Source organism: Saccoglossus kowalevskii, chromosome 11 (genome assembly GCF_978046115.1).
Source record: "Saccoglossus kowalevskii chromosome 11, keSacKowa6.1, whole genome shotgun sequence".
Lineage (NCBI taxonomy): Eukaryota > Metazoa > Hemichordata > Enteropneusta > Harrimaniidae > Saccoglossus > Saccoglossus kowalevskii.
Genome location: NC_140651.1, coordinates 22050815 through 22071493, shown reverse-complemented (window position 1 = coordinate 22071493; position 20679 = coordinate 22050815). Strand labels below are relative to the sequence as shown.

The window sequence follows — 20679 nt, the reverse complement described above, 5'->3', positions numbered from 1 at the left end:
ATATTTTAAAATTCTCTGCTAATTATTAAATGTCACCTATTACAAATTGTAGTCAATACATGAATGTTCCATACCACATAGGTGGTTAAGGTGCACACTCAATATTTTTACTGTAATTAGTGTCTTAATTAGTGTCTGCTAGCAAAAAGAGCAGTTCCACCACAATTATGATTTCCATATTTTAAAATTGTCTTCTAATTATTAAATGTCACCTATTACAAATTGTAGTCAATACATGAATGTTTCATACCACATAAGTGGTTAAGGTGCACACTCAATATTTTTACTGTAATTAGTGTCTTAATTAGTGTCTGCTAGCAAAAAGAGCAGTTCCACCACAATTATGATTTCCATATTTTAAAATTGTCTGCGAATTATTAAATGTCACCTATCACAAATTGTAGTCAATACATGAATGTTCCATACCACATAGGTGGTTAAGGTGCACACTCAATATTTTTACTGTAATTAGTGACTTAATTAGTGTCTGCTAGCATATAGATAGGGCAGTTCTACCACAATTATGATTTCCATAATTTAAAATTCTCTGCTAATTATTAAATGTCACCTATTATAAATTGTAGTCAATACATGTATGTTTCATGCCACATAATTGGTTAAGGTGCACACTCAATATTTTTACTGTAATTAGTGTCTTAATTAGTGTCTGTTAGCATATAGATAGGGCAGTTCTACCATAATTATGATTTCCATATTTTAAAATTGTCTGCTAATTATTAAATGTCACCTATCACAAATTGTAATCAATACATGTATGTTTCATACCGCATAAGTGGTTAAGGTGCACACTCAATATTTTTACTGTAATTAGTGACTTAATTAGTGTCTGCTAGCATATAGATAGGGCAGTTCTACCACAATTATGATTTCCATATTTTAAAATTCGCTGCTAATTATTAAATGTCACCTATTACAAATTGTAGTCAATACATGTATGTTTCATACCACATAAGTGGTTAAGGTGCACACTCAATATTTTTACTGTAATTAGTGTCTGCTAGCAAAAAGAGCAGTTCCACCACAATTATGATTTCCATATTTTAAAATTGTCTGCGAATTATTAAATGTCACCTATCACAAATTGTAGTCAATACATGAATGTTCCATACCACATAGGTGGTTAAGGTGCACACTCAATATTTCCCAAAAAATATTGGGAATAGTGTTTATATACTCGCACATAGAGATAAACTTTCAGGGGGAGTGAGTACATTTGTTAGAATTTCTCTGTTTAAATGAATATTAGCCATTTACATTAATATATTGATGTCAAACTATGATTACGTGACGCAAAAAGATGTGATAAACTTTGATTCAAAGCATTATTATGCCTGATAGACTGTGGCTGCAAGTGTGTCTGCTAGCTTCCACTGTCTGCTGGGAGTGTCTGCTAGCTTCAGCCGAGTGTCAGTGCTGCCCCCATTCAATGAGCGATCACAAGAAAACAAAATATTATCGATTTCCTGCGAGTGAATCACAAGTGATGGTTGCCTCCCTTGTCATTGTTACCATGAAAATATGCTGTCCTTAGACGAGCTGTTCCGTGTGTGCATCAATATATTATTTGATTCCATCACTAAATTAAGCTCGTCAGTGTTTTTGTTGTCATATTTAACACATTTTATCCAATTTCTAATAGACAGTGGATAAATGACTATGGTTTGACTTCATAATAATTCGGAAATATATACAAAATACTTACCGAAAATTAAAAAAAAATCATTTTATTTTTAATTATTTTTTCTGATTCATTTTTGCTAAACAAAGACAAAAATGTTGTCATAATTTTTTTGGTAAAAATAAATAAAAACACATATATTCACGAATTTATGATAATTTTTCAATAAGGTAAGAAGAAAATTGGGACTTATGTTTTGACCTTTGTACATCCTTGTGTCTATATCTTGACATGTCTTGACTGATTAGATTCAAACCTCATACATACATCATGCATAATGGAATAAATATTTAACAGATGCTGTTCTAGATCCATGTCTCTAACATATGCCTTGACCGATCATGTTCTAATATTGTATATACCGATGTCTATATATATCATACATCATATGCACATTTATTTGACAATCTAAATCAATATGGCTGAATGGCGACCATTCCTTGCCTTGACAGATTTTATTCAAACTTGGTATATACATTGAATTTTATGGGACTTTACTACACATTGTTTGGCAAATCAAACTTACGGTAAAATGGCCGACTGGTGGCCAATTCCAGGGCCCACATCTCTGATATGCTCCGACTATGTAATACAAATACTTGTTGCATCATTAACATATGTTGCCCATAGCAACACCTGTCATTAATGTTGAATTGAGCAATTACTGTATATGACAAGTAACCTGTAGAATGCTGTGTGGGTAATATTTTTATATTGATTTTTGCTGCATTTGCAGCAAATAGTTACCAAACAATGAGAAATCTATTGGATTGAATATACCTCTCAGGTGGCTTCACATGCATAGTTCAAGCCTGCCTAACCGGTGCTTATACCAGGATTTAGTTACAGCTTCATGTTCCCAGTAATCCCAGTAATTCATGAAAGACTGGCACTCCCATGCAATTAACAGCGAGTTAAATTCTTGGGATTGAAACATATATTTTGAAGTCACTGATGTAGGCAATGAATAACTTAAAGTTGACATAAAGACGAGGTAGTGCTCAACTAGAGGCTGAAATTATAATTAATTTGTTTATTTCAATACACTGGTGAAACACGATAGTACCCATGGGCGAAAGGATGTTTTGGGGTGTAGTTTACATTGTGTATGGAGTGGTAGGATCGGGTGTAATTTGTTCATTTCCAACTCTTATGAAGTAAACGTAGAATTTCACTTAATTTATTTTTGCTGACATGTTTTCAAGCATTACATGTGAATCCAATTTTCACTGTGCTGTGTCTCAATAGAGTGTGAGGGAAATGGCATTTTCACTGGAATTTATTTCAGGGGGAAAATGTTTTCAGTGATAATGAAGTATTATGACAGAACCCCATACCCTCCCCGTGGCTTTCATTGCGTATGGAAGTTATTTTCACGAGTGATGCGGTGTATCCTGCTGCCGTACTTTCACGAGCGAAACCACTGGGAGGGTATGGGGTTCTGTTATTATTACATATGTCCCATATTTGATTATTTCATATTAAAGAAAGAACGTGCAACAAATCGGGATAGAAATTTAGGTCGGGGAACCCAATTGCCCATTAATATGCTCCAAGACAGTGCTGCGACCTAGCAACGCGTGTCAGTGTAGAACGCGTGTCACTGTACGTGTGAAAATAAAATAATCAGACGTCTAAACTTGAGTCATTGTCCGAATAAATACTGCTCAAATTGACTAAGTGTTCAAAACGTCATAAAAAAGACGCCGCCGACGATGCGCGTCGCACAATCTTTTTGCTAGCTGTCAAACAACTTGTCAAGTCAAAACATCTACGCGCCAAAGTGAAAAGGCTGATTTTACTGCGGGTCCAGGCTGCGGGTGGATGTTCAGAGAGCCCTTCAAGATTGATAAAACTCAGTTTCCAGGTGGTCAACATACATTAAGTTTTCCCAATCCTAGTATTCTATGTGATGTACATCTAACATGCCAAAAATGAACGATTGGTGAACGATTTGAACCTGACAAAAATAGCAGACGGAAATGTGTTTACAAAACAAAAATAGTGATTACTTGATTTTAAAAATAGATACCAGGAAGGGGAGGGGGTAAAAGAAAAGTTATATAACATTTTATTATTCAATAATTTATTAAAATACATAAGTTTGTCCAATTCCCTGTGATACAACACCTCAGACATAGCTCATTGTACTCGGTTTGAGTGTGGGTACAAAGTTACTATTTGAATTTTTTATATCTTTTTTCATTAATGAGAAATTTGACCCCAAAGTTAGAGTAACTGTTCACCAGGAATGGCTTTTTAACTCTTCTGTGATTTTTTTGGGCTTGGCTGATTTTGTTCAAACTTGATAGGCAGATCGTACCATCACTAATTGGAAAAACAATCCTGACCCACCGCTACCATGGCAACAGCCAAAATCTGTTTTTTGAATACTTTCGCCCCAAATGTATTACCTCCTACCAGTCTTGTAATAGCAGTGGCCAAATGATCATGCCTTTTATTCTGGCTACGTTGCGCACTGGTAAGAGATCACTGGCGCCGACATTGTTACACTGTCAACGTAATCCCAATTGAACTTTGAATAAAATCTAAATGCTGCCTCCAATCTAGAAAATACTATCGCAAAACGGTTAGAAATAATACATTTAACGGCTGAAGACGTCCTAGCAATAAAATAAAGGGACTTCTAAAGACTGAATGTTATTTTGCGAACCTCGTATAAAGGTGCCTGGTTTTAGTTATAAACCGACGTTAGCTTCACGTTCATGTCCTACCATGGTAACAGCCGAAAACATATTGCTTGTTTTTTACCGGCTTGTTTTCATTGGCAACCGAAGTATTTTTATTTTGTAAATAAATGTTCGTCTGCTATTTTTATCCAGTTTAGCAACATTTTTTGCATATTAGGTGTACATCACATGGAATACTACGATTGACCATGGAGGTAGAAAAGAGATGCATGGAGGTAGTCTCTTTTCTACCTCCATGGTGTATGTTGACTGAGTTTTATCATAGTACGAAGTACCAGGAGGTTTCTGCTGGCGACGTTGCGGCGTTACCCAGTTCCAAATAAAGATTACCAACGCCAAATGAGCAACATTTTAACCGGTAATCAAGATTCATTCAATCCACGGCTAGCAAGCAACATCAGAAGCGAAGTTGTAGCATGCAGTACTAGTAAGTCATCCCGTCAGTGGAGTACCACAGTAGCACAGCATGCTTGCCTTCAGCATTGTATTCAAATGAATCACGTGGTGTGTCGTTCTCGTTCAAACCCGGAATTCGATCAATAGGGGAGTTTCAGTATAAAAAAACACATTGCAAATCATGCAAGTTCAACATTTTCAAACCAATATACTAAAACAGGAATGCTCAGAGTGCAAAAGTATGATAGTTATTACTTTCCAGTATACACATCTCTGTTAATACTATCCCTCACATGTTCTACTCCCAATTACTCCTGCGTAAAATGGTGAGCCTCTTTTCATGTTGACATTCAGACTAAAATCATGTGACAGGCTGTTAAAATTGGCTGTTGCATACTCTTTCGCCGGTCTGGGAAATGTGTTTAATTAGCTCTCATTCAAGCAACAATGCAGATTTCCCAGTGGGAGTGAAACTATTCGACTCTGCCATTAAAAAATAGGGGTGTTTTCAGCAAAAAACGAATAACCCTGGAATGCACACAAAATACTGAATTTCGGAACAAATCGTGCATTACTTACAGCAGCAGAATACCACAGAAATATCAGACGAAACATGAAAACACTATATATTGTATTTCGGCCTGAACCCTCTATATTGCAATTCAAGGAATTAACCCCTTATGTGCATCCATTTCCCACCTTGGTATCACCCACCCCTGATAACAAACTATTAATACCACGCTGAAGCGTTTGGTAAAAACAATCCTGACCCACCGCTACCATGGCAACAGCCAAAGTCTTGTAATAGCAGTGCCCAAATGATCATGCCTTTTATTTTGGCTACGTTGCGCACTGGTAAGAGATCACCGGCGCTGACATTGTTACCACTGTCAACGGAATCCCAACGCAGCTTTGAACTTTGAATAAAATGTAAATGCTGCTTCCAATCTAGAAAATACTATCGCAAAACGATTGGAAATTATACATTTAACGGCTGAATACGTCCTAACAATAAAATAAAGTGACTTCTAATGACTGCCATGTTATTTTGCAAACCTCGTATAAGGTGCCCGGTTTTAGTTATAAAAGACGTTAGCTTCACGTTCATGTCCCTTCCATGATAACAGCCGAAAACATATTGCTTGTTTTTTACCGGTTTTCATTGGCGACCGAAGTATTTTTATTTTGTAAACAAATTTTCGTCTGCTATTTTTATTCAGTTCAAATCGTTCAGCAACATTTTTGGCATATTAGGTGTACATCACATGGAATACTACGATTGAGAGAACTTGATGTATGTTGACTGATTTTTATCATAGTACGAAGTACCAGGAAGTTACTCAGTTCCAAATAAAGATTACCAACGTCAAATGAGCAACATTTGACTGGTAATCAAGATTCATGTAATCCATGGCTAACAAGCAACATCACAAGCGAAGTTGTAGCATGCAGTAAGTCATCCCGTCAGTGGAGTACCGCAGTAACACAGCATGTTTGCCATCAGCATTGTATTCAAACGAATCACGTGGTGTGCCGTTCTCGTTCAAACCCGGGATTCGATCAATAGGGGAGTCCCATTAAAAAACACATTGCAAATCATGCAAGTTCAACATTTTCAAACCAATATACTAAAACAGAAATGCTCAGAGATGTAAATGAAGGATAGATATTACTTTTCACTATACACATCTCTGTTGATACTATTCCTCACATATTCTACTCCCAATTACTCCTGCGTAAAATGGACTAGCCTCTTCATGTTGACATTCAGACTAAAATCACGTGACAGGCTGTTAAAATTGGCTGTTGCATACTCTTTCGCCGGTCTGGAAAATGTGTTTAATTAACTCACATTCAAGCAACAATGCTGATTTCCCAGTGGGAGTGAGACTATTCAAACTCTGCCACTAAAAAATAGGGGTGTTTTCAGCAAAAAACGAATAACCCTGGAATACACACAATATACTGAATTTCGGAACAAATCGTGCATTACTTACAGCAGCAGAATACCACAGAAATATCAGACGAAACATGAAAACACTATATATTGTATTTCAGCCTGAACCCTCTATATTGCAATTCAAGGAATTAACCCCATATGTGCATCCATTTCCCACCTTGGTATCACCCACCCCTGAAAACAAACTCTTAATACCACGCTGAAGCGTTTGGTAATAAGAATCTATTTTACGATGAGGGTTAACTTTACTTTACTACCAATTCTAATATTGAAATAAAACAAAAATACAGCATACACCATATCCATCAACACTTGTGCTGGGATATACTGCAACCGTTTTTATGTCATACTTTTTGTGAATTTTTCTATAATTCTTTTGTAAAATGTTGGCCAAAATGGACATATTTTGAGATCCTGATTTAAAGTATTGAAAAAAAACAATAGCATTTATTTTGAAAATGATGAAAAAATGGACTAGCAATTAAGGTATAGATGCAGGTTCATGAGCACTTAGAGTGATTTTTTTTTGGCTTTTTCTTACTAAGACAGTCTTGGCAGAAACTGTTAAAATTTTGGAGCTCTATCATAAGTGGAACGTACTAAATAAAACGACTTTGAAATGCAGAAAACGGGCACAAACAGTCTCCCTTTGGAATGCTTAGCAAGAATTATAAGGCTATACATAAATAGCAAATAAGAAGCTGGATTGAAAAAAAGTAATAACGGAATCTCCATATTGTGCACTGTGTATAACTTTTTACGAAACGACAATTCGTTAAAATTTGTGCCTGTAACAGCAGTTTTAACTATAAGCATCGGCCAAATAAATTCTGAGTGAATGGTTATGCAAATTAGTCATTATCTCCGTTTGTGTTTTTCAGTTGGTCCGAGACGCTCAAACCTAAATAGCTTTCACAATTGTTGTTTATTTCACATGAAATTTTCACACTATGTTCGCCAGTTGTTTATTAGCAAATGGGCGTCTAGGCATTTAGATAGAGTGTTTTGTTTTCCTAAGACAATGTTACAAACAGGAATTATATAATTATAATCAATAAACCTGTCAGGATGAAAGGAAAAGGAGAAGTAAGGTCTGAAACGGGTTGTAATATGTTCAATCTGATTAAAATAAGTTCTAGTTTGGGGTTTATTTGGATTGTTTTTTTTGTTAATATATATTTTCCTATATTTTATTATTATTTTTTTTCAATTTATTTGCTGGTATTTTTGGTAATCGCGAAAGCCCACAAGGAGAGAGAGAGGTACTTGAATGCGATTTGGATAGGTAGTTGGTCAGATCCTTGTGGTTTTTCGTGATTACCAAAACTTAAAAAAATACCAGCAAACAAATTGGAAAAAAAAAAATATGAATGATATTGTATTAACAAAAAAAAGGGAAAAAAAAAGCCCAAACTAGGATAATCAGATTGCAATATGTTGATCTCTAGTAGTGTCTTGTGTAATTATTCAACTCTGTGTTACACTGAATGCTCTCTGAGCGTTTGTAAATGGGATATTTTAAAGAGCAGAAAATAATAATACAATGTACTACATAATTTAATTTTTGCTAATTCATCTTGAGATATTTAGTAAATTTTGAAAAAAAATCTCAGTTCACAACATTTCCTCATGATATAGAGAACACAGGTACAGTGCTCGGTTTAATGCTCTATCTGACAAAACATGAATTCTCCATGTATCACTACAGGAAACTGGTAACACAATAACTGAGCTGCAATGTTCAGTTTCTTTGATCTTAATAATTTCTTATGAAAAAGGTTTATTGATTTCCTTTAATTGAGTCAGACATGTCATTTGTGTTGTCTCATTGATGCCAAGAACATGTGCTGTACATGTGACTCACTATATTCTGTGTTCTTTATTTGGTTTTCAGAGCTATCCCTAGTGCAGTTGAAGTCCTTATATTTTTAGCTCCGCTGTCAACTTTGTCGAGTGGAGCTTATCATATGAATCGTAGTTTGTTATCCATGTCAACTTTTTACTTATTCTTGAAAACCACAATTTGTATTGCTTTGATACATTGTGTAATTGTACCTAGGGCAGACCTCTCTTAGATTTGTTCATTTCATTTCGTTATGTAACGATATCTTAAATTCTCTAATTTTGATGAATATTTTAAATTTGTAATTTTTGTGAAAAGTGATATTTTGAACTTCTTGTTAAAAGCTGCAAGTATGATTGCTTTGATATTATACATACAGGTACTACATGTAGACCTCTCTAAGATTTGTTCATTTTGTAATTATATCTTAAATTCTCTAATTTTGATGAATATTTTTGTAATTTTTGGTAAAAAGTGATATTTTCGACTTCTTGTTGAAAACCGCAAGTCCAATTGCTTTGATATATTATACATATAAGTACTACATGTGGACCTCTCTCAGATTTGTTCATTTTCTAATGATATCTTCTGTTCTTTAATTGCCATGTGCATTGCTAACAGCGGAGCTATCTCAGCCGAGAGGTTGCTTGTTACATCCACTGAGCAAGTTTCTGAGCATACAATGTATATATGCAATACACATAGTTGGACTTCAATCACTTGATGTTATGCTTCCAGTGATATTATTTGAAACAAATGCTTAATTTTCTGTTAATATTAAAGTTCATATAAAATCGATATATAACTTATGATAGTTCAAAACTAAGATAAAATGATTATTTGGCATGATAATAGTTTAAGCCAATTTTTTCATGGATTGGGTTACGTCTGTCTGTTCATCCATCCGTCTGTGGTATTTACTCAGAAATTCCGGTTGTATCTCAAATTCACACTGTTCTGTTAACCAACTGGCAGCTAGTTTATTTTACTTTATTCTAACATTGACATTAGAGACTAACACATGTAAAGTGTTTTGCAATTCCAAGACATTTAGTAAAAGTAGTACAAACATGTACGTACAATTGTACAAGAAGGAGCATATAAGCCTGGCATATCCTTTGTCATACATAAATACAAGATTACAGAGGTGCTGTGACATTCTCAGTGGCTTGTTGTCATTTTCTTTAATGCCATAACATGGACTAGTTTCTTTGTGATATGTAATTTTAACTCTTTATTATGATTTCAAATGTAACTGATTTCAAACTTCTGACAATATATATATATATATATATATAGAATAAACTGCGATATATTTAAATAAAAAAAAAAAAAAAAACAACAACACATGAACCAGTTGCTTATTATAGTCAGGATGGGTGAAGTAACTTTCCATTGATCTCTGCTTTGGTCCAAACTTCCTCAATTGAGCAAGGCATCATGGGTATTATCACATTTTTTGTCCTTCTCTTCCCAGACCATGGTGTGATTCGTCAAGCAGTCGTATTCTTGGAAGATGCAGTCAATTATCGAAGTATAAAACATAAAGTAGATTTTAAATCGTTAAAGTTATACCAGTTTTATTACTCAAAAAGTATTCAAAGGTAAGTAAGTGATAAATATAAAATTGATAAGATCTTCAGAAGGAAAGTGCAGAATATAAACAGGACTATTTTGTGAATTTGTGATGAAAAGAGGAAACTGGTGGTGAAAAGGTTAATATTTATTTTGAGCTTGTGCAATAATTTGAGAAGGGAAAGTCACTGTGACTCTATAGACTGTGACTCCCTATATATTAATCCATGTTATTTCATCATTTTGTCCAGGTTCCTGTTTGTGTCCATTGCATTGCTATTATTGCTTGCATTTTTTGAGCAGCCATCGTCTCTAACTACTGGTTTCAGTGCTGATCCTCGTTATGTCGGTGATCGATTAGATCCACCTTGTGGTATCACAGAAAGCATTGAATTTGTCTTGTTGTTGTTATTTTTGTTTGACGTGATTTTAAAGGTAAGTACTGAATGATTTGGGATTGAAGGAGATGAGTGTATGAAGAGATTAAGACGTTTTTTGTTAACCCATCAAAGCCACTTTTCTCCCACCACAATTTTAGTGCACACTGTTATGTATTTTTCAATTATTTTGTTTTGTTAATTTTAGACCTAATGCACATAATAATTGCTCAACAATTTTCGATCAACAATGTTGGTGTCACCTAAATGATATTGTACTAATTTATCTGCAATATGTTCACTTTTAATAAAATTACGAGAATGAAATGTAGTGTGCACTAAGGCAGTGGCGATTTTATCGATCATTGTGTAGCAGAATGTACAATGTGGCAATTGTATCAATTAGCGTGTAGCAAAGTACATTATGATAATCATATTGACGAACGTTTTATCGATGCATTTGAATGTCTTCCTTATTTGAAAATTGTTTTTTATATTTATGTCACATTCAAACATTTTTTTTTTACATTCTGCATAACAACATATTAGGCTTCCTGAAATGCAAAACATTTTCGTTGGCATTCTTGACTATTATTTCACTAAATTATTACTACAAGAGAAAAGATGTATGAAACTTATACATATATAAGATTATTAGTACTGGACTACAACATTTATCTCCACGATGCCATCCTGCCTTCCTGCATACTTTGCAGTACTCTTGTAATAATCTCATATAATTACACTTTTAGCATCGAAAAGACTACGTGTCGGTCAATACGATCACTGTACTGCCTTCCTGCATACTTTGCTGTATTCTCATAATAACCTCATATTATTACACATTTAGCATCGAAAAGACTACGTGTCGGTCAATATGATCACTGTATTGCCTTCCTGTATACTTTGCTGTATTCTCATAGTAACCTCATATTATTACACATTTAGCACCGAAAACACTACGTGCCAGTCACTACGATCACTGTACTGCCTTCCTGCATACTTTGCTGTATTCTCCTAGTAACCTCATATTATTACACATTTAGCATCAAAAACACAATGTGTCAGTCAATACAATCACTGTACTGCCTTTCCTGCATACTTTGCTGTATTCTCGTAATAGTCTCATATTACCTAATCTGGTCTTCAGGGTTATTTCATTGGTAGACAGCAATTTTTACGAAGTCCATGGTTGGTAGCGTATGCTGTCATTGTGATGGTTTCATTTGCTGATTTATTGGTTTCCGTGGTAATTGTCTGTAATGAGGTATGTCAGCAAAGAAATAAGAAGTCGTTTAATAGATGTTTCATTGACATTGTCATGTACATTGTATGACTTCTCTTTAGATTCAATCTTCATAGTTTTGTGCCTAGTATGTGACTATTAGAAAATGGGAAAAATAAAACTTCACTATCATATTTGTTTGAGAACAAAAATGAGTACGGTGTAGAAAGAACATTTTTTTTAGTTACCTAATCACGTTGATCATTGAGGGTTACTTTTTTCTTCATACTGTAAAGGGGGTAATTATTCACTGGGTTTTAATTTAGCTTATTTCGCTGACTGGAAAATGCGCTAAATTAAAACCCAGTGAATATGTAAAATTTAGCATAGAACACATTATCTAAATGACAAAACCGTGAATTTAAAACCCACTGAATATGCCTGAAATGGTAAATCAGTGAAATTTAAACCCAGTGAAAATTAGTCATTTTACAGTATGATGCAAAGTGTATTGCCAATTTGTTGTCAAAATTTCCACAAATGCAATTCACCTTGCTACTTCAACTTTTGCTTTTCAGTTTGTGAGGATACGCCGTTTACTCAGACCCTTCTTTTTGTTACAAAACTCATCATTAATGAAGAAGACAGTGAGGAGCATAAAAAGAACTTTACCAGAAATATTCAGGTGAGTATTAGGATTTATATAAACAGAGAACTTAGTTATTGTAGATAGAGGATCAGAATCTCTTTGTGATATTGTATACTTTGGTTGATCTTTTAGTTATTTTCTTTATTTTCTAAATTACAAATAATAGATATGCATTAGGATTTTGTTCAACTGCTATGGTGGTAGTTATTTAGACACGACTCACCAACTTTTAGGATTTTTTACCCAGTATGAAATATCTTTCTTGAAGAAAAACAGTAATTTTTGTTAAAGCATTTATTTATTTCATAAAAAAATAAATGGTATTCATTAGAATTTTCCTATAATTTCGGTAAATCATCAAATTTGTTTACAATATGTACCCAAACAAAATTTTTAGTAATATTACCAAATATTTTTACCCTAGAAACCTATGGCAAAAAAAATGCTCAAAAATCGTCATTTTCATGGGTCATTTTCATGGGTGCTTGACACATTTTTCGTGCCAAAAGTAGTTCGGCGACCAAACATTTCTATCAGGATTTTGTCAGCAACACATAAAAGAAAGCCATAGGATAAAATTCAAGGTAATGTAGTGATAAGTTTTAATGGTAGCAAACTACCAACAAATCAAGATGCTAATTAAAAACCCTGCTTAATGAGGGCAGTGATCACAGACAATACCCTAATTATAAACAGCAAGCGAGCTATTTGGTATCAGTCACAAGACCTCTCTGGGTAAAATTAGCATATTTGGCAGGAGATAATAACCGAGCATAAGCCAGATACAAGACCTTGCTCCGGCCAATCAGATGCTAGATTTAGACTAACCATATACCAATTGCATCTTCATAAAACATTGATAATGAAGATTGAGGTGAATATTTAAAATATAAATTTATCGGGAACACTTTATTCATATTAATTATTCGTTATTGATTCGTTTTATTTTCACTTTGAGTCACAGTATTGTTGTATTCCTTTGAAATTACATGTATTCCTATGGTAAACTAACACAACCTTGCCTGTTTCACGCCATTTAACTCTTCAAGGTTATTGATACTAACGTAAGAGTGAACACACTTCGAAAGTAAATACAGCCGGAGTTTATTTACATGGTGTGAATCCTTGGCTGTCTATATAAACTGTGAAACTGTGATTTAATATAATTCTTCAGTTGTTTCTACCTGATGCTCTATGACGCACGTCATATTCCCGAATAAAGAGTATTCTTTGCTGTAGAATACTGTCTCGCTGTCACTCTGTCTCGTAACTGCATAGTATATATACACTACCAGACTCGTTATAATACGAATCCTGTCTTCTATCGTGATACCCAACCACAAAATTTTAATAAATGATAATTAAAATTGATGTCTTTCTTTTCACCTTGCAGTGTTCTGTTACTGTTGTTGCTTCACATGTACATATTCACCATATTTGGCATGCTGTTATTTCCTAAACCAATGGTAAAAACAATTTTACAGTTTTCACTGATTTCAGTCAGTTTTCTGTATGATGTGTTGTAAGCTAATGTGTGCATACACAACAACTTTCACAAAGTGTTGTCCCTATGAACGCCTTGACATAATCTATAGCTGCAGATTAGAAGTGAAAATGAATTCATTTACAATACTTGTCTGGTAACTATTAATTGTTGTTTCATACACATGTAGATGTAGTCACGTTATTTACTTTCAGCTGTCAGTGGTTACCCATACATGTATGGTTTTATTTCATGTTGCAGAATGCAGTGCCTCCTACTCCAGGTGCTAATAATACCACCCTTCCTACCACTGTAACGAATGATGCAAGTATTTTATTCTATTCTATTCTATTCTATTCTATTCTATTCTATTCTATTCTATTCTATTCTATTCTATTCTATTCTATTCTATTCTATTCTATTCTATTCTGTAATATAATATTCTATTTGATGGTATTTCTTTTCTATTCGATTCAATTGTATATTCCATTTGATTCAATTTTAGATTCAATTTTCTATTCTATTCTATTCTATTCTATTCTATTCTATTCTATTCTATTCTATTCTATTCTATTCTATTCTATTCTGTAATATAATATTCTATTTGATGATATTTCTTTTTTATTTGATTCAATTGTATATTCCATTTGATTCAATTTTAGATTCAATTTTCAATTCTATTCTATTCTATTCCATAATATTCTATAATATTCTATAATATAATTTTCTATTTGATGTTATTTCTTTTCTATTCGATTCAATTTTAGATTCACTATTCTATTCTATTCTATTCTATTCTATTCTATTCTATTCTATTCTATTCTATTCTATTCTATTCTATTCTATTCTATTTACTCACCATTTCTTTTCTTACAGCATCGTGAAAAAATTGAGGAAGAAGGACTGAAGCAATTTTCCAGTTTAATGGTGTCGTTTATGAGTTTGTTAGTTTTATTAACAACCGCCAACAACCCAGACGGTTAGTATATTTTTTAAAAGATCTCCATTCAATTAAATTTGTTACAAATTTTGAAAAATTACATTATGCACCCACTCCATGAAATCCACAGATCTTGGCAATTATTGGTGGAATAACTTTGTGATGAGAGTGGTGGTCCTTCATGATGCATTGTGAATAGATGTGGGTCCCATATGACGCTAAAAATACATTGTTTGTTAACTTGAAATTTGAAAGCCTACAGCCCAACTTCCATTGCCCATTCATTTATATTCAGCATATTGTCGAGTGACCTTGAAAGGTCAGATAATTTCCAGGATGTGTGACCTTTGACACCATGCACAGTTAGGTTGAAAAACACTTGTTATGGGTCAAATGCATGAATGGCTCCAAACCATGTAAACCTTATCATCACTTCTTCTGCCAAGATAGGCTTCAGGGTAATTTGTATTTTGTACCAATCGTTTTAAAAAAAATAACATATTAAATTTACCCTTGTATCTTACAGTGATGATTCCTGCCTATACGTATAACAGATTTTATTCTCTTTATTTTATCATATTCCTTGTCATTGGTAAGTTTTATCTCCAATTTATTAAGAAAGGGGTCTATTAGGATTATATTATTGTTATCTAGTTTCTCTGAAAACATATGAATTTTAATCCAGTAATGGATCTTACGTCAGCCAATGTTCATTTATTTGTGACTGTCTCCTCACCATTATAACTGCCGGTATTTGTCAGAATTCTTACTAAAAACCTGCATTCAGTTTTGATGAAATGAAACACACTTCTGCATGCTCAAGTATGATGAGGTTGTATGAGTTTCATCTTCCATGGTGCTCCAAACCCAATACATGCCTGACAGAATGATGTAGTTTTTCACGACTTTTTGTCGGTACCAATCAAATTGCAGGAATGTCAGATAGTGACAGCCATCAAAGAGTAACCATTCACAGCAGAGTTTATTTCCTCCCAATGTTTATCATCTTCAATGTTGAAAACAGTCTGTGATTTTTGCAGACAATGCAAACACGGTTTTGATTGACTGTGTTACCATGACCACCAAAATGAATATTCATTGCAAGAAGGCGTGAACTTTGCGAATTCGCAGTATTCATCTTTCCGACGAGACATACACTATTCTGTCAGGCGTTAGTAAGGTTTGATGCCATTCAGCCGGCGAATCTATTGGTTTGAATTTGAAATTTGAAGTTATAGACACAGATGCGCTGTTTAATGAATACAGCTTCCTAGCCCGCCCATTCAAATCAATAAATTTAACTGAGATCAAATACTGTTCTTAACAGATCAGACAGATCATGCATGGGTTCGTAGGCCATGGTCAGTTTCAGCAAAATGGCATGAATCAAAAGATGACTTTGCATCTCTGCATAGGTGCAAGTCAGGTCAGACCTACCCTACAATCTGACCTCCCAAAAACCTCTGCAAAAACCAACCAAATTGTTTGTTTTATTTTTTTTTTACGAAATGATGCAAAAAAAAAAAATCAAAATCAAAATATGGCATAATGCATACTATACATACGTAAGAGAAGTCTGTGCACTTAATTAACAAAAAAAATCTGTGCATTTTCAAGCAACTGTAACTCTACAACTGTATCACGGTTAACAATATAAATGCCATCATTTCCGCCACCAAAATTTGCACATTTTGGATTTATTTTTCTGTGAATTCTTTTTTTAATTTTGAGCAAAATGAATATAATTTTCCACCAGCTTGATCAATATTTTGAAAATAAAGAAAAATATTTTGCAGGTTTATTTTGTGAAAGATGAGAAATATTGACATTGATGTAAACATCTCAACAACAAAAATTCAACTATTGTTTTCCTGTTTAACACAGAGGTAAAATGCAGTTGTTATACAGAAGAAACCACTATAATTTTAACTTCTAAATCCTTTTTTATATAATTATTAATTTTCTTTTTCCAGGCATGTATTTCTTCTTAAATATGTTAACAGCAGTTATATATAATCAATTCCGAGGCTATTTATTGGTAAGATTTTGAAAAATCTTCTGTATTTATGCAGAATAATTAACACATGAATTTATTTATTTTTTGAAATAATTCATGTTTTGAAATAATTCATGTTTTGAATTTATTTATTTTTTGAAATAATTCGTGTTTTGCAATAGTTCATGTTTTGAAATAATTTGTGTTTTGAAATAATTCGTGTTTTGCAATAATTCATGTTTCGCAATAATTCATGTTTCGCAATAATTCATGTTTTGAAATAATTCGTGTTTTGCAATAATAAATGTTTTGAAATAATTCATGTTTTGAAATAATTCAAGCTTTGAATTAATTCATGTTTTGAAATAACTCATGTTTTGAATTAATTCATGTTTTGTAATAATTCGTGTTTTCAAATAATTCATGTTTTGAAATAATTCATGTTTTGAAATAACTGCAATAATTCATGTTTTAAAATAAGTCATGTTTTGAATAAGTCATGTTTTGAATTAATTCATGTTTTGAAATAAGTCATGTTTTGTTATAATTTCTGAACACAGAGTTCCATGCAAGCCAGTTATTTTAGGCGACGGCTTGCCATCAGAGCAGCTTTTGAAGTTCTAAAATCTGGATGCTCTAGGAGTTACAATCCCGGGAGACGGTAAATATAATTTTGTTGTCGTCCTTCTTGCCTGTTATTTGAATTTGAATTCTAATAATGCTAAATTGAATTGGATCAACGAAAGCATCAACTGAAACAGTGAACATGTCCTCAGCATACGCAGTTAACATTTCCCTTCCCATTTTACCATATGTGGTAACACTTCACTGGTATGCAGAATTGGAGAAAAATGTACAAAGCGCAGGGTTCCAATTAACTAACATAAGGGCAAGCAAAACCTTTTGTTTTTTCCTAAATGGCATTTTATTATTTGTATGCCAACAAGATATGTATGTGACTAATGTCCAAAAACATGAAAATTAGTAAACAATTGAACAAAATTGTGGGAATATGTTCAAAAATATGTAAATATGTTATGCACATCCCTGGTATGTCTTCCCATATGTGTAAAATGTTTTCTGCGGCAAAATGCATAATATACCATTCTCAACATCCATAATAATGAATCTGCAATCATGCTATGATTCAACATCCATAATAAGTAATCTGCAACCATGCCATGATTCAACATCCATGATTCAAATGGCGGCCATTTTGTTTTAAAGAATTCAGTTCTGGGTCCATATCTGAGACATGTCTGGATTGATCGAGTTCAAACTTCACACACACAAGGTACATCATGTCACAAATATGTATGTGCATTTGTTTTATGATCTCATTAATGGTGTACTTTCATCCTATTGTAAACTACTGTAAAATGACTAATTTTCACTGGGTATAAATTTCACTGATCTACCATTTCAGGTTTATTCAGGGGGTTTTAAATTCACAGTTTGATCGTTTACATAATGTGTTCTATGCTCAATTTTACATATTCACTGGGTTTTAATTTAGTGCATTTTCTAGTCAGCAAAATTAAAACCCAGTGAATAATTAAACCATTTTATAGTATATTATAAGTGCTTCGTAACTATATCAAAGGATGTCCTTCCTTTCTTTAATTTACTTGAGGTGTGTCTACAGGATCTATGTCAGTGTATATGCATTATGTATTTATTCCTTGCCCGTTATTTTATTCCTTACAGGGGAACCGTTCCTGTGAATGTTACGCGAAACGTTGTGATGCACGTCAAAATGAGAAAAACATGCAAAAAAACAATTATAAGGGTAAGCGAAAGTCACTTATGTGGATGTTTGTTTTTTTCACTAAAAGGTGTACCATATTTCACTTCTGAATCATTCAAAGCTCATAAATGAATTAACTATCAATTGCATTTATTGTAAAATCAGTAAAATATGACTCGATGTGAACATAGACACACCTCTGTAATATACGTGAATGTATGCACTACTAATATGCTAGTATGCAAATAACACCGAATAAACGGCGTGCGTGACTCGAACCGGCGCTCGCGTATGGCACTTAATCGCCTAGCTTCACATCACTACAAATCTTCCCACGGCCACCGGGCATCCCCCAAAAAGGATGCTTAATAACCGAGCTTATTACGTGCAGAGAACATGAAACCTGTCCACGCGATCACGCCACACAGCGTGGCTAGAATGCACCAAAGGCCTACGGATCAGGCTGTACTAGGATGGTGAAAGTAATGGTACAGCATTATAACATTGAATAAGTACTGAGAAAAAAATTGTAAACTCATAGTTGCTAAATTATTCACTGTTAATATGCTAGTACATGTAATAGTTAGAATAAATGCACTGTAGTCATTTAAATATATTTTGATTCAAATTAGTCTCATAATAAAATGCTGAAATCCTATTGTAAATGAAACAATTTTATTTTTCTATTGAAATATCATTCCCCTCCCACTAGTTTTCAAAATGCATGATCAATATATTGATTACAATGTTATTAAACTATCTAGCAACGAAAAACAAATTGACAAATAAAATATTGTGTTGTTGGTGCCTGGTGTGTGTTCATTCACCTTTTTTTTTAAGCGAGGGGAGTCGTCACCTGCGCATGCCGCAGATGGCCATAGCGTGTCATTGTTTACAAAAAAGCGTCTACCCATGAGCCTTTGCGTTTTAGCATGTGTTGTTATCGTTGGCTGCGACTCAATTCCGGTGCGTGCGCAGGTGACCACCCTCCTGCTTTAATCTTACCATTTGTACCACAGATGAAAAAAATTGCAGAATATTTAACAATTATTAATTAAATTATATTTTAATACCGTATTTGCTCTATTTGAACACATCGCTAAAAAACATTTCACAATTTACTGCTTTTATTTATATACCGGTAGTGTCACTAAAATACAGTCTACTTATTTTGAGCGAAAATACACGTGCCATTTACTTATAAGCATATGTGCTACTGAACGAGCAAATCGTTACTACACTCCAAATATATATATTTCAGATATATTTTGTGTTCCTACGAAAAAAACACAAAATAGAATTAATATTATTCGACGATGAGACAGATCAAGGAAGATACTGGAATAAATTTTTCCTGATCATCAAACTTGCTTTTCCCTTTGCTTTAAATGCTTCGCATGTAGTTGCGTAATTGACGTCCAAGACCTGCCAAGGAACGAAAAGACCCTGTTCATTTCTCTTATGAATCATAGTGTTTCTGCCTTCGATTGGTGTATAACTTTCGTGGTTCTCGTCCTCCCAGGCATTAACGATCGCTATGTAACGGTTGTCATTAAGTATAAACGGACATGCCATGGTAGCACCTTGCGTTTTGATTTTCTGGTGGATAATAAACTTTTTCATTCTTTCGTCCCATTTGTATATGGGGGATGCTGTATTATACGTGCCGTTAACGCTCATAAACTTAACATCAAGTAAGTAGAAATCACCATCGTCACGGAAACTAACGATATCAGTAGTCCAGCCTGGAATCGGCAAAGTTTGAGAAAATTCAAATTTGTTGGATTCCTCAAATCGGAAAATCTGTACGTGAAGATTATACGGATTAGATGATTCGAGTAAATAACTTGATCCATAAGCCAGATAATTCTGATCAGCCAGATTATATGCCAGGACAGTCCGAGCACCGGTCGTTTTGATATTTTGAAAATGCTGAAATCGTTTCCCATAATGATCCCATTTGTAGATCGTACTGTTAGTCACGGAACTAAAAACTTTTTCCACGTTCAACATTTCTCGGTTGATTGCTGCAGCTAAATAGTACTCCATTTCGTCGTTGCTGATGGCAAAGAACTCCC

General features: G+C 33.8%; 1 protein-coding gene across 1 annotated transcript in view; it reads left to right on the top strand.

Annotated features, from left to right (window-relative positions):
* Positions 1–20679, top strand: part of LOC102807624 (two pore channel protein 2-like) — a 41022-nt gene that overhangs the window by 3706 nt on the left and 16637 nt on the right. Inside the window, exons 2-11 of the mRNA XM_085505024.1 lie at positions 10087–10213; positions 10436–10619; positions 11712–11828; positions 12365–12471; positions 13829–13952; positions 14795–14897; positions 15385–15450; positions 16832–16896; positions 17415–17515; positions 18562–18643. Of these exons, the coding sequence (XP_085361150.1) occupies positions 10087–10213; positions 10436–10619; positions 11712–11828; positions 12365–12471; positions 13829–13952; positions 14795–14897; positions 15385–15450; positions 16832–16896; positions 17415–17515; positions 18562–18643 (1076 nt within the window). The remainder of the gene's footprint in view (positions 1–10086; positions 10214–10435; positions 10620–11711; positions 11829–12364; positions 12472–13828; positions 13953–14794; positions 14898–15384; positions 15451–16831; positions 16897–17414; positions 17516–18561; positions 18644–20679) is intronic.